Consider the following 23,786-nt stretch of genomic DNA (forward strand, 5'->3'; position numbering starts at 1 on the left):
GGCAGACTCAAGAATAATCATGTTTGTTATGGATATAATAACCACAGTATCGAAGGGAATATTGCAGTCAGGTATGACAGTGACTTTCTAAATCCTTTTTTTGTTCTTTTCTCCTCCCCTGGATAATATCTGGGACTGATGGCTGATCACAAGGATGCCAAAACGGCTGCACAAACTAAACTATATAATTGTCACTATAATATGTGCATGTGACTGATCTACTGCAGCATCCAGCAAGTTGCATGGCCATTTCTGCAAGGCTGGAAACAAGCTTTGAATTATGCAACATTAATTGGCAGTTTCCCAAGGCAAACCTTTAGTCCGGCTGTAATTAAACTGCAGTACAAAAGCAGCATATTTGGCAGCGGGTCACCGAGCAGCGAGAGCTTCCTTTGGCTCATACAGACACAAGTGCAGCCATTGTCACAGCATTGCACAACTTTGTGTTCAAAACAAAATGGCTTTAATTCAGTAAAACAGTTCATTAAAAGGACTTCCCATTTGTGCAGGAGGAGATGATGCACTTCTGTTACTGCTAGAAAAATAACATAAATGTGTGTTTCTCTCCTGAACATGTGAGGGTGCTGACGTTAAAAGGTGTGTGATTGTAACATTTATTATTTCTAAACCAGCCAAAAACACTTAAATCATATGAAACTAGACCTGGGGATGATTTAAAGTCTGTCAGAAAGCCTCATCAAAGTTTTATGAATTATTAAAAACTTACGTACAGTCGCTGGGCGACACTGGGTGTTATATCTCCAAATGTACATACGCGGCGTGTGTGTGAGTGTGTGTTTGTGTGTGTTACCTACATTATAACCTCATTTTAACTCCAAAGTGATTTAACTTTTTGCCCTGTTTGATCCGAGGTGAAATGTCATCACTCAATGTTATTATTTACAGTGATACTGAAATATTTCTGGAGAATTTTATGACTATAAAATGAACATTGTTATTACTATGATTTTAGCACAGTATGATTATTACGATTGGTATGATTATATGTTCATCACTACCATATTACTGCTATTATTATGATGATCTCAAGTGTAATATGAGCCTCTGTGTTTTTTGTATGTGTGAATATTCAATAAATAGGTGTCAACAAGGTCCTATGTTGTTATCTATTTATCTGTTTATAGTTAGTTTTCAAACCTTATCTTAAAATTGAGACTCAAAGTCAATTTGATGTGGCTTTTTTTGACACTACTCAACAGTACAGACCTCTACAAAGTGAATCTTCCTCCAGTCAATTTAGAAGATGAAGCTTTGGCAGAAATCACAGTTGGTCAGTTGGTCTCCGTCAGCCTTTTATATCTGGACTCTGCAGCTTTTCCTCATTTTTACAAAACTGCTTCCATCTGTCACGTTTGATGGGAATCATAAGTGAAGAGTCTCTTTCAAGTCCAGACTGGATTGAGATCTTGACTCAGACTCAACTCCAGGATATTAACATGGCTGTTTTAAAGCCAGTGTCGCTGCGGCTTCAGGCTTGAGGTCATTTTCTTGCTGGAAAACAAATTATCTCTCAAGTTACAGGTTTCTAGCAGATGCCATCAGAATTTCAATGTATTCTGACCCTCACAAGCCCAATGGACAGCATTTACATGAACCTTTTATCCAAAGCGCTTCACAATAGCAGCAAAGCTACCAAGCAAAGCACAGCCAGGGATCGAACCCAAACCCTGTAATCAATGAACAACCTGCTCTACATGCTGACAACTCTGAGGATGTGAGTTAGTTAGAGTTACATGGAAGCTACGACAGTGAAGCATCCAGACCGCTGTTGTTGTACAGATGCACCATCTCTCTAATGTGCTATATCTTGTCCACATCCTAATGAATGATTCAACTGTAATCCAAGGGATGTTCATTAATTAGATCATCTAACTTGTACTTCTCAGTAACCTGTTTGTGGACTTGCAGTGAGCGTTTCTTTGTCTTCATGGTGGAGGTTTTGCCACCATACGACCAAAAACTTTCTATCTATCTTGCTGATCTGAAAAAGGGGCAAATGTTCATGAGGGGGCAAATAAAAGTTCATTTTTATTTCCATAACATTGCTTCTGTTTTCATATAAATATCTTAAAATATCTAATAAAATATGACTTATAAGTGTAAATCATGGAAATTGGTGCCAACCTAAACTGCACAAAATCTCCAGTCTTTCATATCTGTAGTCTCTCTGTGCACCTTTTCCTGCTGCTCTGCTCTGCAGCTCAGCCGGGGCCGGCCGGGGAAACACCCTCCCCCTGCACCCACCAATGAAAAGCAGCAAAAGGAGGAGACTGCTGCATGAAAAAGTGCCACCATCTTACCTTTCAACTTCACTTCCAGCCAGGACAGCTACAGCAACTCAGGCCAAACCTGCCCACCCAGCATGGCGACCCCTCTCACTGACCAGGAGAAGCGCAAGCAGATCAGCATCAGGGGGATTGTGGGAGTGGAGAATGTTGCAGAGCTGAAGAAGGGCTTCAATCGTCACCTGCACTTCACCCTGGTGAAAGACAGAAACATCGCAACACCCAGGGATTATTACTTTGCCTTGGCTCACACTGTGAGAGATCACCTGGTGGGGAGATGGATCAGAACACAGCAGTTTTACTATGAAGCAGATCCAAAGGTAAGATCAGTATGTTCAGTGTCAATGTGAAACCAAACTACACCTCATACTGAATTCATTCCACGTATACTTCAAAGTATTCAGCTGCAAAAGCAAACAAATCAATACTGCAAAAAATACATTTCATATACACATGAAACTAGGGACTGATACATGTTTAAAACCAAAAACTGACCATAAATATATACATATTTCATGTGTGGGACATTTGAATGTTGTTTTGAACTTCATTTATGACACACGCTCTGTCTTCAAGTACAAATCCTCACTTAAGTTGCATTTCAAGTAATTTAAGGGTTTATTTTACTTTTTACTTTTGAAAGAAACCCGGGTTTTTATATCAAAGAACTTAGTCTTGGACATGTTTTTTTCATGCTTTTATGTGAAGTAACTTTGTGCAATGTTTTTACTGTGGCATAAAACTTTCCAAATTTCCAAGAGGTACAGTTTTCTTCAGTCATTGCATCATGTTTGCACTGCTATTTTGTGCAGGCGTGCAGAGTGTTTGCTTGTTCCACTCTAATTCATTCACCACTCTGCTCTACGCTGCAGTTTCTGCACCTCACCACCATATTTATTTTGAGTTCATCTTTGATCTATAAAGTATGATACATTATTAAGTCCTCCTGTTTTTCTCACATGTCCAGAGAGTATATTATCTATCTCTGGAGTTCTACATGGGCAGGACGCTCCAAAACACGATGATCAACCTGGGGCTGCAGAACGCCTGCGATGAAGCCATCTACCAGGTCAGACAAGTTTACAGGAAACAACCACAAACACACATGTTTAACACAAATAGTGACTGTGCAGTTTTGCAAACCTCTCAATTAGTCATATAAATGTCAGCAGTAGACTTTTATGATCCCTCCTGCTGTAGCTTGGCCTGGACATGGAGGAGCTGGAGGAGATGGAGGAGGATGCAGGTCTGGGGAACGGAGGTCTGGGCAGACTGGCAGGTAAAAGGCTGCAAATGTTTAAACTTCAGAGAGGCAGAGAGAAAGAGAGGACAGTTTTAAATTGAGTCAAAGTTTTGTCGTAGAACCCTGAGAATGTAGGAAAGACCAGTCAGTTTGCATGCAAACACTTTATCTCCATTACCACAATGCTCCATTGTAATTTCAAGGCTGTTTTGGCAGTTGTCCATCAAATACTTCTGCCTCTCTTCACCATTTGAATCAACTTGAACCCACAGAAATGTTGCAACCCCATGTGTAAATGAACAAATTAACGCTACACTTCCCCCACCATCACTCTGAACTGTCAGTTTGTTTCTCAATTCTGCACTATGGAGGTTTTTTTTTCTAATATTTTAGGTCTAATTGTGAAGGTGTTTTTTCTGCACACAGCATGTTTCTTGGATTCGATGGCCACCTTGGGTCTTGCAGCGTATGGTTATGGTATTCGATATGAATATGGAATCTTTAACCAGAAGATAAGAGACGGCTGGCAGGTAACAGCAGCTAGAAACATGTTTTCTGCAAAAAATCAATTCAATCAATTGTCTTCAACTCTAGAAACACATATGAGCCTAATTTGACCTAAAATGATGAGTTGTTTCCCTACAAACATACTAGTATCTCTCACTAGAGATAGTAGATAGTATCTTTTATCTTTTCATTTGAAGGATTCTGTTGTCATGCTGTCAGAAGTCAAAGTGGAGCAAGGCCGAAGTAGAAATGAATTAGGTCACAATACATCAAAAGCTAAACATTAACAGGAACTTAGCTTGTGGTCTGCACACCTTTAGCGGCACTGAAGTGAGCGCAAGCTCGTGGCAGAAGCTGGTGTTGGCTGGTTTTAGATGAAAAAACAAAATAAACATTGCGTATCTTTTGATAAGAGATCCCCAAATCAAAGGCTGTTGCCCTTTTGAATTCTTCTGGCTATTTGCTGTTCAAACCCTCAGTGTAAACATGCACTTCTGAACACTGAACTGGATTTAAGCTCAGTGTTTTCTCACCGGGGTGGTTGAACCTACATGTTCAGTCCCTCCAGCTAATGATCAGTAGATGTAGAGAAAGTTGGTGCGTTTTATTCAGCACTTCACTCATAATGTGATCTAATCATGCACCTGATTGAGCTTGACTCTTGTTTCTCTCTGTTCCCCTGCTGGGTGTTGCGTCACATTAAAGCTTTTTATCTTTGTCTGGACTGGCCTATTGTAGGTGGAGGAGGCAGATGATTGGCTGAGGCATGGGAACCCGTGGGAGAAAGCACGTCCTGAGTATATGCTGCCAGTTCACTTCTATGGACGAGTAGAGGAGACGAGAGACGGCTCCAAATGGGTCGACACTCAGGTACTGAAGATAAGAGCAGGTACAGATAGCTAAGATCAGGGCCCAGAAGGGGCCCAAGACCGGTGCTTCTGTATGAAGTGACTGTTTACACAAGTTTAGCTGGAAATGAGGAAGCTTAAACAACCACAAAGAGACGCAAAACAACTGCAATGACATGCAAAAGTACAAATAGATGGGAAATCACAACAAAGAGATACACAAATGTCTACAAACACATGCAACGTGTCTAAAATCTACAAAGACATGCAGAATTATCACAAAGAAACTCAAAGCACAATGAAGCACAAAATAACCAGAGGCCCATTTGTCTGATGCCTTAGCAGCTGTTTATTGATATCATTTCCCTGTTTTTTTTAAGTGTTCTATTTGGTATTGTTAATAATGTATTACTCTATTGTTTTTTACCCCATCCAAAAGTTTCAATAGCAGCCCCTGGGTAAGATTCCAGGCTTTTATTTTGTAGGCCTTTGAAAGCATATGAATCCAGCTGGGAAATGTTTTTATGCAGACTTTCATGCAGAGTTGTTTGTACATTGTGAGGCGGTATCCTCCTGCGGACTCACTGTTTTCCCTTTTCTCTGCGCAGGTGGTTTTGGCAATGCCGTACGACACGCCCATCCCTGGCTACATGAACAACACTGTGAACACCATGAGGCTGTGGTCCGCCCGCGCCCCCAACGACTTTAACCTGAGAGACTGTGAGTGCTGAAGCAACTTTGTCATTTTGCAAGAGTCTCAGCATTTCCTTAAAGGTTTCATCAGAAAAGAAAGAAGGAAACTGCTGCAACACTGGCACTTGACAAAAGTCAAGATTATCTGTGCTGAAAATAACTGTGATTAATCAATAAATTGCCATAGTTTCCTATAGAGTTTTTTTTTGGCTGTATGTGTGAAACATAAGAAACTAAAATACACTTAATCTGTCTGTAGTTAATGTTGGTGATTACATCCAGGCTGTTCTGGACAGAAATCTGGCAGAGAACATCTCCCGTGTTCTCTACCCCAATGACAATGTAAGTTGTATATTTTGTCATTAAGCACATACTGATGATTCTAAATGTTGAGGTGATACTGATGGTTTAGCATCACAAGATCTTCTTCTCCCACAAGAAACCCACACTTTCTTTTTTAGTGTTTGTCACACTGATCTTTTCTGTCCAAACTAAAGGCCTTAACTCTCCCCGTGGTCTCCTCTGTACGCTGTAGTTCTTTGAAGGAAAAGAACTTCGTCTGAAGCAGGAGTACTTTGTTGTGGCGGCCACACTCCAAGACATCATCCGCCGCTTCAAAACCACTAAGAAAGGCAGTCCTGGCCGAACGTCCTTCGAGAGCTTCCCAGACAAAGTAAGCTCCAAAATCAGCCATTTATCTGTGAATTTCACAGAATCTCACATAATGAGTGTCTGCAGCAGAAATGGATATAACATGTAACTTCTTTTCTTAACTCAGTTATTGACCAGAGGCGCCTGGTGTCAGTGTCATTAAGATCTTTACAGCTTTTTTTCTCCTCTTGTACAAAAACTTCTAACCTCCTAATTCAAAGTCTGTAACTTATCCGAGCAATGAAATAGATTCAAATGAGTGGAAGAGAGCAGAGACCAACAGAAAGAAGCTCACAGCTGAGTGTGCTGCTTTACACCAAGTCAGGAATCTTTGCTGAATGAGAAACAAAGCAGATATAGTATTGTGATTTTGTGCAAAGGCAAATCTCATCAAAATATGCGTCTTTAATTCAAAGGTATTTCACATGTAAAGCACCTGTAGCCCCGTGTTTTCCTTTCAACACCTCATACATCAAACCCTCTTGTTATCCAGCAGCAGTTATAGGAGGTGAAATCAACACTAATGTGACAACATTGTCACCACGCAATGTTGTGTTTTCCAGGTGGCCATCCAGCTGAATGACACTCATCCGGCCATGGCCATCCCCGAGCTGATGAGAATCTTCGTGGACATTGAGAAACTCGACTGGGACACGGTGTGTGAAGTCAGATTTGGTTGATTGGAATTCAACCATTTTGTTTATTGACAGTAACTCACAATAAGTGCAGCAGGCTTAAATTAGGAACTAGTTAGTTACACAAAACAGGTCAAAACCACAAAACTTGACAAATGAAAGAGACATTTCTGTGTTGCATAATGTTCATGTGCAGTAGGGAAAGATGTCAGACAAGTTAAGAAATAGAATACAGGAGGCAGAGATAGTTTTTGATTATTATATCAAGAAAGGAGGAGAGATTTGGACTTTGTGAACTACACAGCTGAGGTGTGATGTTTAAAATACCCCTCCCCTCCTCCTCTGCAGGCCTGGGACCTCACCAGGCGCACTTTTGCCTACACAAACCACACAGTCCTGCCCGAGGCTCTGGAGCGCTGGCCCGTGGAGCTGCTGGAGACGCTCCTGCCCAGACACCTGCAGATCATCTACCAAATCAACCAGGTCCACCTCGATGTAAGTGCTGAGGCTCAGACACTGCATAAAGAGGTTAATGCTGGTTTTTTTACACGTCTGTGGCTCATGAATCTTCTTTGTTACTGCAGAGGATTGCAGCTGTCTTTCCAGGAGACATGGACAAGATGAGGAAAATGTCTCTTATTGAAGAGGATGGGTGTAAGAGGGTGAACATGGCGCACCTGTGCATCGTGGGATCTCACGCTGTCAATGGAGTTGCTGAGATACACTCCAAGATCATCAAGACTGATGTGTAAGCCCCCTGCTGACACACAGCTTCAAGACATGAACCTGAGACTAAATAACGGAAACGCAGAAAAGTACAGCAAAGTAAAACTCCTCCTAGCTACAGCCCAGTGACTCCTGAAAAGGTTTTTATAGAGATTTTATAAACCGTAACAAATTAGCATAAGAAACACAGGCAGCAAATTGAAGCTCCATATCTCAGAGAGGCAGACCACTACAACAGGGTGCTAAACACCACATGAATATAACCACAGGATTGACTCATCACCTCTGTTCCACACTCACAATAACACACAATAATTGTATGATGTGACTGCTGTTGAAAACCCAAGAACTCATATAGTTTATATTTTAGTTGTCCATTTTAGCAAACAATGCTCCGATGTGTTATGGTACAGTAGTGAATGCAAACAGCTTCTTGAAACATCAAGTCCGTATTAATTTTTACTTTATCATGAACATGAACCTGCTCTGCAGGCTTTTCAAACTAATCTGTGCTTTAAGTGCTTTGCTTCATTACAATAATTTAACACTGACAGATTAATGCAAACTCTATGTTTACAATTCAAGTTTCAAGTGTCTAATTGGTTTCCAGAAAAGAATGGAAGCCAGTGGCTAAACGCTAATGTCAGCATGCTAATGTGCTCACAATGACAATGCAAACATGCTCATGTTATAATATTTAATAGGTTCACCAACTATTTAGTCTGTTACCATGCTAACATTTGCTGATTACCACCAAACACAAAGTACAGCTGAGGCTGATGGGAAAGTCATTAGTTTTACAGGTAGTTGGCTTTAAAAAAAAAACCCACAGTATTGGACAAAGTAAAATTTTGAATTGATGATGGTGCTGAATTAAAAGTTCAAAAATTCATCCTGACAGGGACGTTAATGTACAAGTACATTGATGTTAATTGCACATAATTCCAAGACAATCTGTCTAAAAGTTGTTGAGACATTTTACTCAAAAGCACAAAAGTAAAAGTTTTGTCAATGACCGAACATTTTTCCTCCACAGATTCCGTAATTTCAGTGAATTAGAACCAGAGAAGTTTCAGAACAAAACCAACGGCATCACTCCCAGACGCTGGCTGCTGCTCTGCAACCCCGGACTGGCTGAGCTTATAGCTGAGGTCTGTCTGAGCCGCCTGAGCAACAAATAAATGATCGAGTTGCAAGAGATGTTCTGGTGGTTAAGATCCCTGAATCCTCAACAATTTATCCACCAACTGTCACATGATCAAATCTTTCACAGCCTGTGTTGCATCCAAATATATATGAGGCGGTGTGTAGTGAACATGTCAGTTTGTTTTGCACACATTTCATTGTGACCTTTGCTGTCACTCGTAGGTCATTGGGGAGGATTATGTGAAGGATCTCAGCCAGCTGCAGAAGCTGAATGACTTTGTTGACGATGCTGCTTTCATCCGTGATGTCTCTAAAGTGAAACAGGTGATTAAGTCGGTACATTTACATGGCACAACCTCTGTACTGAAGTACAGTTTTTAGGTACTTGAGGTACTTTCAATTTTAAGCTACTTTTTAACCACATTTCACTACATTTCAGAGAGAAACAGCTATGATTCTGAATGAAAAAGCACATGCAAAGTTACCAGAAAATGTCATTTCTGTGTGTAATTACAGGCCAGAACATAATCAATCTGATTTATTTGTGCATTGCAGCAAAGCATTTTTCACCTTTTAAGGCAGTGCATGACAGGACAGGCCGCACCTGTGATTCAGCAGCTTCACCTCAATGAATATCTCCTTTGTTGCCAAGTCATGTATTTCTGATTTTCCCACAGGACAACAAGGTGAAATTCGCCCAGTACCTGGAGAAGGAGTACAGGGTGGAAATAAACCCATCCTCCATGTTTGACGTCCATGTGAAGAGAATCCACGAGTACAAGCGGCAGCTCCTCAACTGCCTGCACATCATTACCATGTACAACCGTATGTGAAATCACTCATTACTCAGTGCCAGGAGGTTTCACAAGCCCTCATAACGCTCTGTTAGTGCAAAGCTACATGACACAATCTGACATGCCCTGATGTGGAAGATTCCCCACCCAACTGGTGCTCCAAGCAAGTTAAAACAAACCCTAAGAATGAGAGGCATCTGCCATTTTTATCAAGTGTGGGAATTTTCCATGCAGTCATCAGACTGTGACAAACAGGAGACAGGTTTGATCAGCACTTCTGTTTTGTGCAGCAAGCATTTTACTTTGATGCTGACTTTCCCTGCATCTAAAATGCACAAAAGAATAAGACATAAATTAATAAGTGAGGATCCATCACAAAACAAGAGTCTACAGCTGTGCAAGCAGCTCATTAGTCTAGAGGGCCATGAATTTAAATATTGGACAAATAAAACATTTTAACCTGACAAGGTCGCAACATGAAATGTTAAGACACCAAAGTTATTACAATTCATCACGAGGGGGCATGAATGTCTGTATTAGATTTCATGACTATCCATCTGATGATCGTCAAAACAGGGGTTTTCATTGTGCACTCAAGTCACTAAGATTTATGACAAAACCAGTTTAACAACAATCCATCAAACTGTGTTGGAGATATATCAGTCTCGACCCAAGTGGTGAACCAACCAGCACTGCAGTCCTAAAAGCTGCACTGCTAGCATGGCTAAACACAACAGCACGTGCACAATGTGAGCAATAAATAGTGAAACTCAAGTGGACAAATTCAAATTTTGGGGAACACTTAATAAATAATATTTAAATGTAGATTTGAACATGGCCAGAGTGCTTAAAATCAACCAGGAGGAAGTAAAATGCAACTTCCTGGCGTTTAGTATTGACAGTTAGCAGGCCAGTGTCATATGACCCAAGGTTGATAGGACATGAGATTAGATCCTAATCTAATGAGTGAGTGCAGGTAAGTCATAGTATTTTACACTCAGTTTCCTGACTTACCTGAGACCTGACGAAATGTGATGTCATTTTTATTCATATCATTTATGTACATTTATTGTATTGTTCTGTTGTTTTGTGTGTGTATGTGTCTCTGTGTTAAGCTGCTTCACTTTAAATGAGTTTGTGCCCTTTTTGTCTCCCAAGGCATCAGACAGAACCCCAAGGCACCTTTTGTGCCACGGACAGTGATCATCGGGGGAAAGGTGACAAACAACAAAGACCAAGTCCAATAAACAGGCTGAAAGTGTTTTTGTTTTACAGTAAGTCACCCATTGTCGCTCCCTGCAGGCTGCTCCTGGGTATCACATGGCGAAGATGATCATCAGGCTGATCACTTCTGTGGCTGATGTGGTGAATAACGACCCTGTGGTGGGAAACAAGCTGAAGGTCATCTACCTGGAGAACTACAGGGTCTCTCTAGCAGAGAAAGGTACCGTGTAGACACATCTGTGTTACACCTAACATCTATACCTATTTTGGGGGGGCTACCTCCTCAAATAAAAAGGAATAGTTCAGCAAAAATTTGAATGTTAACTCAGATTATGTGTTCTTCCTCAGTGATACCTGCCACCGATTTGTCCGAGCAGATCTCCACTGCTGGCACTGAGGCTTCAGGAACAGGTAACATGAAGTTCATGCTGAACGGAGCTCTGACCATCGGCACCATGGACGGAGCCAACGTGGAGATGGCCGAGGAGGCTGGAGAGGAGAACCTGTTCATCTTTGGCATGAGGGTGGAGGACGTGGCCGAAATGGACAAAAAGGGGTAAAGGATTCTATATTTACAGCTTATATGTATGTTTTTATGGCTCGTTTATGCATTTAAGAATAAATGAACCCTTGTGTTGTGCAGATATGATGCCATGTCGTACTACAAGATGATTCCAGAGCTGAAACAAGTGATGGATCAGATCACGAGTGGATATTTCAGCCCCAGAAATCCAGAGCTTTTCAAAGACTTAACTGAGATGCTCTTCAAACACGACCGGTGAGAATCATACAGATACACTCGTATGTTCCAAAATGCTGCAACTCAGTTCTTTAATTCAAAGCCACCAAAACCATTTTATGTCTTTTTTGTCAACAATATTCTTTTCTTAGTTTTTCCTCTAAAGATGGATGTCAAACTGTTGAGTTTGAGTTGCCAGACTTGATATATTAATCCTCCCTTGTCTCTCTTCAGCTTCAAAGTGTTTGCAGACTATGAAGACTACATAAAATGCCAAGAGAAAGTCAGCAAGCTCTATCAGGTAACATTTGCTTCAAACAGACCTGGAGTCTGTGCCATGAAGTGAGATTAGTGGGGAAAAAGTGACTCATCATGATTCAGACCGACAGGATGTCGACATGAACAGAAGTAATGAGTCCACAATGAGGCTAAAAGTAATAAAGAGCAATATGTGTACAGCTCAGTGGAAAAATGTCACTATTCTTGGCTTTCCATGTGTGACTCTGGGTTTAAAACACAGCGTCTCACAAACAGAGGGAGAATTTAATAACCGTTTTAGCTGTTTTAATTGTGCATCGTTTACCGACTGTATTCCTGACAGTGTTTGATGCTTTTACTCTTCGTCATCCTCCTCCATAGGCCTCATCCGGCATTAATTACTTTTCCTCTCCTCTCAGCTTTGGCAGCAGAAACAGTCTGACTACTTTACCTTTTCTGTGTGCATCACAAATGCATAATGATTTGTTCATCATCAGACAATAAAAACAAACAAATGCTTATTCTATTCTAAGGACATACGTAGCCTTACTTTTAATAATTTGGAAAATATTTCCAAATTATCGCATTTTGGAAATTATTCTGTAATTCCAGGTAACCTTAAGAGATTCAGATTAAGATGGACTTGCTTTTTGCAGGTCCTGGATCAGGTTGTATTTGCAAACACTTCTGATGAATGTTATTAGTCTGCTTTGGTGGCAGCTTTGCTTTAAGGGGCGATTTGGTGCCAGAAACTTCTTACATCCACAAGAGGGCATGCTTTTAAAATTTCTTTTACCCTCATTCCTTTTCCTTGTGTTTATAGTATCGATATAGTATTTTTTTAAAAGACAGTTAATGCAAAGATGTTTTGTTTTTCTTTATAGGATCCAAAGGAGTGGACGAAGATGGTGATCAAGAACATTGCTGCCACAGGGAAGTTCTCCAGTGACAGAACCATCACAGAGTACGCCACCGAGGTGTGGGGCGTCGAGCCAACCGACCTGAAGATCCCTCCTCCGAGTGAGCCAAGAGAGGCCATCGAAGAAACGGCCAGAGCTCTGAAGAAAATGTGAGGCTGTTTCCCGAACAAGGGCTGCCTTCATGTTTACAAATCATCCACTCTTCCTTCCTCACTCTGCTTTTAACCTTCAAGCTACACGTCACTGAACTTTGTCAAGGTGTTGCAGAAATCACAGCTGCTCACGTTTTTCTGAACATTTTTTATTATCAAAGCACCCGAGTCAGAGCACCTTCATTAAAAATAGCCTGTTACAGTCGTTTAGCAGCAACACATGCAGTAAACCAAGAGTCAGCGTGGAGCTGAGAGGGTGAATATTTTGGTCATGTTAGACATTCCTCTACTTCAGGGTTGGAGGGGATTTGCATTTCAGGAATTCAGTAGGATGTCAGAGCTGCTGACTAAACTGAATATTTAATGACAGTCCTGTGACTTTGTGCTGTATGTAAAGCCTGTCTGTGCTCCGACTGAAACAATTTCTAAAATGTATTTTTGTCTGCAGCAAGATAGCTTGGCTAGAAAAATGTTCAAACCTACATCATTTGTGACAGTATTTTGTCCCTGTGTTGAAATAAAAACGTATTGTGTAATATAAATGTGTATAATTCAGTTTGTAGAACATAAACACACACGTTTTGTGGCAAAAAGGAATCTGTATGTTGGAATCTGTTGGACTTTATTCTGCAAAATACACAAAGCAGTGCTAGAAGAAGAGAGACCCACTTTTCTGGATGAAGGAGGGCCAATCTACCGTCTCAGGTTTTCTAGAAATTTCCTGCAACCACAAGAAATGGAATATTACATTTATTTGAGTTTCCTTGGGAGTTTTCATGGATTGTATGGACAGGAGTAAACTTAATGAGAATCAATTGTGAAACAAGCATCACTTGTCAGTGTATTCAGTGTATTTTATTGTATGTAAGTCTACCAGCACTGGCTGTTTTTCTTGTTTTTAAATATAAGCGTAACATACATTGTAAAACTCACCCCACCACTTTTGACAGATTGGGATCTAAGTAGATGCTGCTGTGGGAGTATCCACGATTTGCACTGTAGGAGATCATTTCAACCTGAACATCTGTGTTATGTTGTTTCTTAGCCTGGAGTGATGTCTGGTACAGCTGGAGACAAAAAATGCAAAGTAATTCAGCAAGAAGGCAGCGAAATCAACTAGGAAATGATCGAAGCGGTGAAAGGAAGCACACATGAATAGCTTCTGTACCTTCAGGCCCATGTGATATGGAACTACACTGTCATCCTCTGAATGCAGAATAAGAAGCGGGCTGGTCAAGGTCTTCAAACTGTGTAGATGTTGGAGTAAAATACACATTCACAGTCAGAGATGGCTTCCATTGGCTGAATAAAATATGTTTAGTGCTATTTTATGATATTCATATACAAGGAATTTAAAGGCTCCATATTAATTTGTCTCGCCAGTGTTCCTAGAGGCCGCCAAACTCTGACAAGAGACCATGCTATCTCTTTTTCTTCTGCTCCATCTTTCAGTAAATGTGTGAAAACACGCTGTTTAGACTAACAAGAATATGGCGAAGGCGAGAGCAAAGCATGTTTTGGTAGCATCGCCAAATAGAAGTATGAAGCTGAAAGTGAGCATAACATAAGAATAGTTATTAGAAGACCAGAAAAGTGGGGAAACCCTGCAAAATGAATCAACCAAGAAGTCAAATAATCTCAATGAATAACCTTTTTTTGTTTTACTTACTTTTTTTCATTAGAAAATTCGATGTTGTTCATTTCCAATATGTTCCAAAGCAAGCTTTCAAATCCCGGAAGGAACATGTACATCTGGAAGGGCACAGGGAACAAACTGCTTTGTACTTTAATAATAATAACACACAAATACTTGTAGAATGTAAATAATTATTTGGTTAGTATGAGTCAACTTTGTGAATTTAACCCAATATGAGTGCAGATAATACAGCAGCTATTTCTTAATATTTGTATCTAAATATTTAGATTAGATTTAGAATTGTTGGTCTCAGATTAAGCGCCTGAAGTTCCTGTCATGTGCTGTAAACATGATGACATTCATTTTGCACCATCCCACATCAACTGACTAATTAAGAGTCCCCTGTAATTTATGTATTTATTTTCACTACAGCAGTAAAAAAAAAAAAAAGCTGTCCATGTCTTCCAGTCAGTATTTGCACATGGTATTAGTTTGAAAGAAGATAAAATTCAGGCAGCTGTGTTTTCATGGATTGGTAAACATCCCAAGGGGCAGCAGACAGACAAAAATGTCACAGCTGGCCTCACCTTAGCCAGTGGATGGACGGACACGACTTCTCCAATTCTTGTGTATGGAGCTTCAAGGATTAAAGCATCAACCGCAGACCCTGGTATTAAAGATAGTATCAAACACGATTAAAAAGATTATAGAATAAACACAAAGTATGGATGGATGGATGGGGGATTAAATCTAAATTTCAGTGCTTGTAAAGCCAATATTTATTGACCTCATGACATAATATACTGTATTGTTGAATAATTTGCTTGTGATTCTCATGATTTCATCTTTTATGATCAGTGATTTTTAGTTAACTGCCCTTAGTGGCCCTACACACCCACACAAGTTATCTGCTCTGATGTAATAAAAGACAACTACAGAAGAGCGAGGAAGATGTTAATCAGCACAGTTCTATGAAGAGGCCTAATATACCAAAACAGTGGGGTCATGCTTTAAAGAGTTCAACTTTAATACCTTGCGCTTGTATTTTCACTGCAGTGTTTGTCGCCACTCTACGAGAAAACAAAAAAAGGGTACGTTTAATACATTTGTGTCATGAACAGTGGACGTTACTGATGAGAGTGTCTGAAGAAAAACTGACCCAGAGCCAAGGGAGTGTCCCCACAGACAGACTGGAGCCCCCTTGCTTTGTTTCTTCACCCAGTGGTAAAGGTAGAGGGCGTCGCTGGTCAATCCAGATTCACTCGGCTCCCCAGTGGAGTCTCCAAAACCTCATCAGAAAACATAAACCTTCAAAGTCATGATTGTACCCAGACAAAACTGTACATTTACTGACCAGACAGCACATCAACAACATGATTATTCTGTTTTAGACCATCCAGCTTTAACCCTTTTATGTTGTTGACATTGGCAAATGTACTTCTCCACTGCTGTATGTGCAATAATGTTTTTTGTCTTTTCTTCTGCAAATACTGAAGTAGTAAGCCTTGCCTTTGTCACAGATACATCAGATAAGAAAACATGTCATGTTTTATATGTTGTATGGGGTAGGCATGAATAAATACAAATTTTGTTTGGCCATTTACAGACAAATAAACTACAGTATGACACCTTAGAGTGATGTTATTAATGTTTGACTCCAGGGAGTTCCTACTCCCTTTTGGATCTGTTATGAAGAAACTTTTGTAAAACTCTAATAACAATAATATGGATTGAGGGATATTGTTGCTTAATATGAAAACTGTTTATATCTAATCATGTTTTACAGATGAGGTTGCTGAGACCCAAAACAGAAGCAATGTATCATTTTCTGTAGTGGACTTCTGAGTCCCGTCAAATCATGTTTATGAGTAATCTTCATAAAACTGTGGTGTCAAGTAGTGCCACACTCTCTCCTCTCCAACACTCCACGTTATTCTCCCTGCTGTCCTCGAGCTGTTCACATGCTGCACTCAAACTTTCCCTTCACCTGTCTGTCCCATTCATCTACGCACCTGTTTCCACTCTCCCTGGTCAGCCCTGCAGATACTGAACCCCACTATTCCCACATTGTTAAAGTTGCCAAGTGGTTCATGTCTTTGTGTGCTAGCCTCTGTAAATCTGAACCCGAACCTGTTTTTGTCTGCCTGTTGACATCCAGCCTGTGCACTGGATTCTTGCCTGCTCCTCCTTGGATTTGTTTGCTTGTGTTGATCAGCCTCTCTGGTGTTGACCCTGGCCTGCCTCATTACTCCATAAACATTTGTACCTCATTTTGTTAACAGAACTACTGAACTACAGCTTTGCAGATGACTATATTGTGTATTGTGTATAGTGTGTATTTACCTCTGTAGTCTAAAGATAAGACATGATACCCTGCAGCACTTAAAATCTGCAACACACAAAAATCAAATTTTATCTAAAGTTGAAACACAAAACCATTCAAAAAAATGCTTTACAACAGAAACTGTACCTTCACCAGTTCCACTCTGTGCTTTATGGCCCTGCAGAAATGACATGAGAATATGAATGAAGACAAAGAAGTGGCTTTCAGTCTCATTTACTCTGACCCGCAGAGTGCCTGCCCGTGGATAAACCCAGGAGCCTGTGATACCCCCTAGACTCCATTAGGATCAATTCAAGGGTCTCTACGCTGCTGCTCTCATCCCACCTGGTCCCTACGTTGCCATGGAGATAGATAATAACAGGACGGCCGTCTCCCAGCGTCTCCCGGTACCACTCAGGGCTTTTCCCCACGGCCTGCTCCCATTGGCTGGCAGGAAGCGTATGCCTACGAGACACAAAGACAGTGAGTGAGAGAGGAGAAAGATTGAGTAGGACAACAAATAGTCTTGTGTTGTAGGATATACAGCAGGTTTTTGAGTGGTCTTATTGACTCAGGAGCCACCTGTACGGGATATGCATGTGCTCGAGGTATTTTCAAGCACTGATGCACTTAAATGGACAAAACTGGAGCCAACAAATGACCTACCAGACGCCCACTGAGATGCCCTCCTCTGTGTCGAGGTAGAAGTTACATGTGTGGTTCAGCACATCCTCAGGTCTGCCAAGATCCACAAAGAATGGAAACCTCACTGCAGCAGACAAGATCACACAAGGTCAGTATGATCTATGTTTGTTATTGTATCACATCATATCGTATTGAATTATCATATAGCAACGTATCAGATTGTACCGCATCTAATCTTACCGTAATGTAACATGTAACATAACACACTGTGTTAGAAAATAATGTGTGTATATATATATATATATATATATAGTTTGATATCTTATTGTATCAGTTCGTATTATGTTGACTGTTTCGTATTGTATCACAATGCATTGTATCATTTCGGAACAAACTGATTCACATTCGTATTGTATTACATCTTATTCTAGTTTATATTTTATGTTGTGTATATGTAAATCATATTGTGAATCTTTGTAGGTTTGTGAGTCTTACTAAACCTTCGTGCATCTAAATTAATATCGTTTTCAAAATGAGAATGGTGTGTTAACAGACAATAAGATAATTCTTACTGCAACTTCAAAAGTTGGTCACCAAGCTACTTCATAATACATTGTGTGTTTCTGCATAAATATTAGAGTAATAATACTTTCACTTTCACAAAGTAACCTCAACACTGTGTGTGACCCATCTGGTTGCCTAGGCATTGTGCTGCTTCTAAAACATTGATTTATAGTGACCAAACATGTGACGGTACACTGAATAAATACACATTACTTACATAAGTGAGAAAATATGGCATGGCCGAGTATCCAGGGGAACAGGAAGAGAACGACCGGCACTGAGACGTAGACAGTGATCAGAAATACCACAGCTCTCTTCATTCCTGCCTCGGGTGAAATTATTTCCTTCCTGCAGCAATGAAATATGCCTCCCTGTCCGAATCACTTTGTTCCCTTTTCCTTGTTTAAGTTATGAAACTGAGGGAGAATCCAGCAGAGCTCTCCTCCTGACAACATGAGTATTGTGACATACAGAGAAAAGAGGTCAACGTTCAACTGAGACTAATCAAATCCTCTGCTGCTATTGGTTCACATTTAATACAGTGATTCAAACATGCAGAAACTGTTTTATCTACTTACTGATAAAAGTATAAATCAAAGAAGTAAAAGCATTTTTTCAAGAGTAACATGACAACAAAGAAACAAACAACACTAAAAAGCCTTAAATGTAATAAAAACATTAAGGGGAACAAACAGTTGGTGATACAAATGCTCCTTCTCACCTATATAATACCACTCACACAACAAAATAGAAGACAACCACAGTGCAGTGCAAGGCATGGTGGGTACTGGAGTTCTTTGGAGACTTGGAGACAAATACTTTTGTGGTGATTTGAATAATACATGTTCAGTAATACAGACCACTAAAACACAATATAGACATACAGTGGTGAGGGTGTTCTACATGTTTACCTAACTGTGAAGTGGGGTGCAGTTATTGTGCAGTTATCATGTTGCAGCTGGTGGAGGTGGAGTTAATTCTAAATAAATTACTTCATATACATTTGAGGTATTTTAATTTGTGATGATGCATATTTGCTGACCATATGTTTATGTGTCAGACTTTGATCTGCAAATAATGAATGAAAGAGTATAAAAACAACAACAGTTCCTCCTTAAATGTATCAGTATCAGTATAAAGAAGCAGAAAATGGAAATACTTGAACAGAGTAGCCTGAAATTCCTCTTAAATACAGTTTTCCTGAGAGTCACTACACCACAGGATTTATCATTATAAATGTTATTAGTGTTATTATAGCGCCCCCTACAGGCTGACCCTTTGTCTTGTACTTCAGTCCAGTTTTCAGGTACTTTGCTATTTTATGCCACTTTATCTTCCACTCTGTCTATTGAACAGCTTCAGTTGCTTTTCAGATGAAGATTTTGCACAACAAGCACATAACAAAATCCATTGTTGAGGATTAAATTAGTGTTTTTTGACTTGTGACACTTACTTATAAAAGCTGATGGTCTCTTGTCAAATGTCAGGTGTCGATGAACAACTCACAGACCTCTAAGATTTGTTTTAGATCAGCTGTTGATGCGTTCCTGACCTTTTCCCTTCAAACTTCTCACACAGTTTTATGTAAATAACTGGTCAAGATTCAAAGAGGTGAATTCATTTAACATTTTGCAAACAAATATTAGAGAAAACCCCCAAAAGATTAATTCAAATTTGTGTTTTAATTCTCGTTCATTATCTCCTGACCCTTTGTGGGGGCTGGGACCCACACTAGGAACACACTGGACCAACTAATGATGCCTATTTTATTAGCTGGCCATATGTTTTATGTGTCAAACTTTCATCTGCAAATTAATGAGGTGGCGTAAAAAGATGTTTCCTCCTAAAATGAAACTTATTATTAGAATAAAGGAGCAGAAAAAGGAAATATATGAGTAGAGTACCTTGAAATTACAATAAAGTACATTATTTTGAGGTGGTTGCTCATTATTTTGAGATAAACACTCATTATAATGATTTAAATCATCTTGGGTGGTGGAAATGGGCTTCCATAGTGACTAAACCCACCGACAATATCACACCCACTACCTGCACTTTATCACTACTCATTTGTGCGCTACACACATGTATGTATTTTATATTTCACCTCATACTGTATTTATTTTCACATTGATTATATCCCTTGTTTTGCACAAATTCTGCTACTGACACTTTGTTTCTGCACCTTTTCTTTCTCCTCTGTTGCCGTAAAAAGTGAATTTCCCCAGTGTGGAATAAACAAATCTGATCTGATCTTAAATACCTTTATAATTTTCCTTCTGGCAGAATACACTGTGTAGGGTATAAACACCATATTTCCCTGCATTGTGCTGGAAACATGGGGGTATTTCTGGCTCTCACAGTTTTAACCCTCCACAGGCTGCACAGTGTGGAGGCAGGGAGGTGTTTACCCACCAGGGCTGCTTTGGCCCGCAGGGGGGCCAGGCTGAGTCCGGCCCTCCCTCCCAGGCTCCCGGTCACCGCCCCTTCCTCCAACAGCCGCTTTTCAAAACCCGCTACTCAAAGCAGAGCAGGATGATACACAGCCGAGGAAGAGGAGGAGGAGGAGGAGGAGGCTTTTAGGAATAAAAAACCACTCCAACAAACCAAGCTAAGTGCTCGTTAGTCTCTCCGGAAAAGGACCGTTTACCTGCCGCGACAACCGGAGAAAAACCTGTGAAAGTAGATTTTTTTTCCCCGCGAAAAGGAGCCAGCTTTGGTGAGTGTTCCTCCAGGAAAAGGCTGAACTGTGAGCTGTTGCCGGGTGTTTTTTCAGGATGATGTTCGCCAGCAGCGACTCCGGACATGCCTGCTGGTGAATTAGCATGGTTAGCATTTAGCTCATGACTGAAAGTCTTCTCTGACTAGCTTAACTAGCTAAACTACCACACAGCGGGTTAACTTTACCAGCCATTAACTGGCCTTTAAGTCCACTCAGGTGTGCGGAGGAAAGTGCATCACTACAGTGACCTTTGACAGTGTTTCCTAGGAGTGATGCTACAATAAGATTAACTAACTTACTCAGTAACTAATGAGACAATGAGTAATATGAGACTGTTTGCTCCTGACAGCGTCTACTTCTTCTTCTTCTTCTTCTTCTTCTGTCATTTATATTGTTCTTTTATTGTTAACAAGCTCCACAGCTAACTTGAAAATCATTTTAAAGCGTTTTGCTTTGTGACAAACCTGTTAAAAGTTTTTCATGAATGATAAGTAACCTTGAAAATTGTTAATTGATTGGTTTTCACTTCTTAAAGTAAACTCTGATGGATGTATGATCTCACCAGTGATGGATGAGACTCTTGTGGTTCCCAGTTTTGATTTATGTGATGAAGCAATTTCATTGTAATCAGATTTGACCATGATATGTGATTGGTAGTTTCAGGGTGGGTGACTGGTTGATCTTGGTCTCCTCCGTTACTTTGTGCAATGCACTTTGCAAAGAAATCTGCAAAACACAGATGTTTTTTGTTGTTGTGCCTCTGCAAAGTAAAGCAAAAGACAACAGAGTGCAATATAAGAATATGTTGCATCATGATAATGGTAGTTAATGGGTCAAGGACGTGAATTTTGCACACAAAAAGTCAAAATATTGGGGAAGTAAATCAATCACAGACTAAGGCTGTAAGATTTTTATAGTAACTTCAAAAAGACCTGTATACTAACATACAGGATAATATTAAAATCATTCCCACCTCAACAGATGGTTTAGCAAACAATAGTTTGCTTATAAAGATGCAGGAAACTTCCTTTTGTTCCATAATTGGCCAACAGAAACGCAGTGCACCCATCAGCGTTTCACAGGGCTGGTGTTAGGGAAGTAAGACAAGTTTGGATTTGTGGCTTTCCAGATTGACATTTGTTAGTGGCAATTATCAACTGGCAGCAGACCCAGTGAATGCTGAGATGTTGTGAGGATTAACCTCCTTCCTTGACCTGAACCAGAGTGAATCTGTGGCCACGGCAGCTGTCGGACCTCGGCCACCGTGAGCCGCTGCGGCCGAGCCGAGCAGGAGGGATGCTGGGATAATTGGCTCAGAGGCGGCTTGGTGAACGCAAACCGAATCAGTTTAGCAACACCAGCAAAGTTTGCAGTCTCACTCACATAGTGAAAGTCTGAAATACGTGAGGCTGAGATTATTTTCTGTATTTGTTAAGATCTTTCCTTGTGCCACTCCAAATCTTAAGTTTTTTTATTTGATTTATTTATTTTAGAATTTTCAAAACCCCACAGCTGTCTTACTGCTGAGCCATGATTTTCTAGCATTTCATAAGTTGCTCAGATGTGCAGATGCAGAATACTGATTTGGTTTTTGTTTCTATTGTCTGTGGTGAATGGTACCCCGACTCTGGGGTGTGGGGGACACCTGGCCGAGCGCTGATGAGCTCCCTGAGAGCAGCTGGAAAAGCCGGGGTCAGGAGGGGGCTCTTTGTATAGACGTGTGGGCCCAAACTGGGAAGTTTCAACTCATTAGATATAGTGATATGCTGGTAATTTCACACTTGGTTCACAAGGGTTTATGCTCAGAAACGTATGTAATGCTCACGCTAAAGTGAAAATTAAGACGCCTTATTTATAAATCAGACAGCGAGAGATTTAAGTTGCTTGCACAGCAGAGGATTTAGCAGAAACATAAGAAGATCTTTAAACAATAGATAAACAACAGCATTCATGGAGAGCAGTTACAAGTGCAGAAACAGTAGTTGAAATCAAGAAACAGATCTGCTATGGAGGCACTATATGAACTTTTTATGACTTGTGCTAATAATCCAAACAAGGGTTACAACTAATAAATTCAATTTCCACGATTTTTCTCCATTAATCAATCAGCTGTTTGTTATATAAAATGTCATAAATGTTGAAAAATGTCGATCAGTGTTTCCCAAAGACCAAGGTGACGTCCTTGAGTGTCTTGTTTTGTCCACAACCGAAAGATATTCAGTTTACTGTCATAGTGGAGTAAAGAAAACTGAAAAATATTCACATTTAAACTGGATTCAAGAGAATTTTTGACTTTCTTATAAACAATGACTCAAACCATGTAACTGGTTATCAAAATAGTTGCCGATTTATTTGGTAGTTGAACAGCTAATCAATTTATGGTTGCAGCAGTAAAATGTATGGAAAGTGTTTGTTAGTAAAAATAGAAGATGCTTTACTCTGCTCAGCTCTCTGTCGCTATTTCCAGTCATGTTAACTGACATGTAGCTTAAGCTTCAGGTGGCTGACCGGGCTGCCACGGCTATAAGTTATGTCATTGCTTTACTCAGTCAGACTCCATCTTTTCCCTTTTTGTGACCTCTGATGACCCCTCTCACTCGTCGTCTCTCTTTAAAAGATTAGCCTCTTCAATAATCAGCCAGGATTCACTGTTTTGTTCTGTAATTGCTTGAGAGACACAAGGTTTACTGTGCATGTTGGTCTCGTGCTGATCTGGACAAAAGGGCCTTTAGTCTCTGTCAAATGATTCTCATTGTTTTACAATTACAGCAATGATTCATTTGAATAGAAAGTATAACGACTTCATCGATGTCCCTGTAACTGATGCTGCCAGCTAGTAAACGTTGGCTCACAGGTTTGGTGTAACCCTCTCAATTAGTTCCTGGCTGCCTGTTCCACTTGGTTCAGTGCCACTTCACTGCCTTTGTCCTTGGTCTTTATCACCTCTCTGAATCACCTCTCTCAATAATGAGAATTGTTGGATTTTTATTTTGTCAGCCTTCATAAAATCAAACACCCTTACTTTTTGATATTCTGTTTATTGACACTGTTTTC

The 23,786-nt window shown here is 40.2% G+C and overlaps 2 protein-coding genes across 2 annotated transcripts; one reads left to right on the forward strand and one right to left on the reverse strand.

Moving 5' to 3' along the window:
* Window positions 1–2,350: 2,350 nt before the first annotated feature.
* pygl (phosphorylase, glycogen, liver) lies at window positions 2,351–13,384 on the forward strand. Its single transcript, XM_070842707.1, has 20 exons — window positions 2,351–2,626; window positions 3,274–3,375; window positions 3,507–3,585; window positions 3,976–4,079; window positions 4,795–4,926; window positions 5,513–5,624; window positions 5,857–5,939; window positions 6,133–6,270; window positions 6,812–6,904; window positions 7,232–7,378; window positions 7,468–7,631; window positions 8,646–8,760; window positions 8,978–9,079; window positions 9,433–9,580; window positions 10,708–10,766; window positions 10,852–10,993; window positions 11,122–11,329; window positions 11,417–11,551; window positions 11,747–11,813; window positions 12,655–13,384. Exons 1-20 carry the CDS (start codon window positions 2,384–2,386, stop codon window positions 12,841–12,843), a joined length of 2,562 nt encoding a protein of 853 aa, XP_070698808.1. The 5' UTR covers window positions 2,351–2,383; the 3' UTR covers window positions 12,844–13,384.
* Window positions 13,385–13,439: 55 nt separating this feature from the next.
* Window positions 13,440–18,470, reverse strand: LOC139212218 (lysophosphatidylserine lipase ABHD12-like). The gene is made up of 12 exons (XM_070842709.1): window positions 18,228–18,470; window positions 17,468–17,570; window positions 17,147–17,266; window positions 16,949–16,979; window positions 16,822–16,867; window positions 15,638–15,767; window positions 15,511–15,548; window positions 15,066–15,145; window positions 14,512–14,594; window positions 14,011–14,089; window positions 13,776–13,909; window positions 13,440–13,563 (listed from the first exon to the last, which is right to left on the reverse strand). The coding sequence occupies exons 1-12, from the start codon at window positions 18,328–18,330 to the stop codon at window positions 13,536–13,538; spliced, it is 975 nt and encodes a 324-aa protein (XP_070698810.1). The 5' UTR covers window positions 18,331–18,470; the 3' UTR covers window positions 13,440–13,535.
* Between the last annotated feature and the right edge of the window lie 5,316 nt (window positions 18,471–23,786).

This window comes from Pempheris klunzingeri, chromosome 13 (assembly GCF_042242105.1).
Source record: "Pempheris klunzingeri isolate RE-2024b chromosome 13, fPemKlu1.hap1, whole genome shotgun sequence".
Taxonomy (NCBI): Eukaryota; Metazoa; Chordata; class Actinopteri; order Acropomatiformes; family Pempheridae; genus Pempheris; species Pempheris klunzingeri.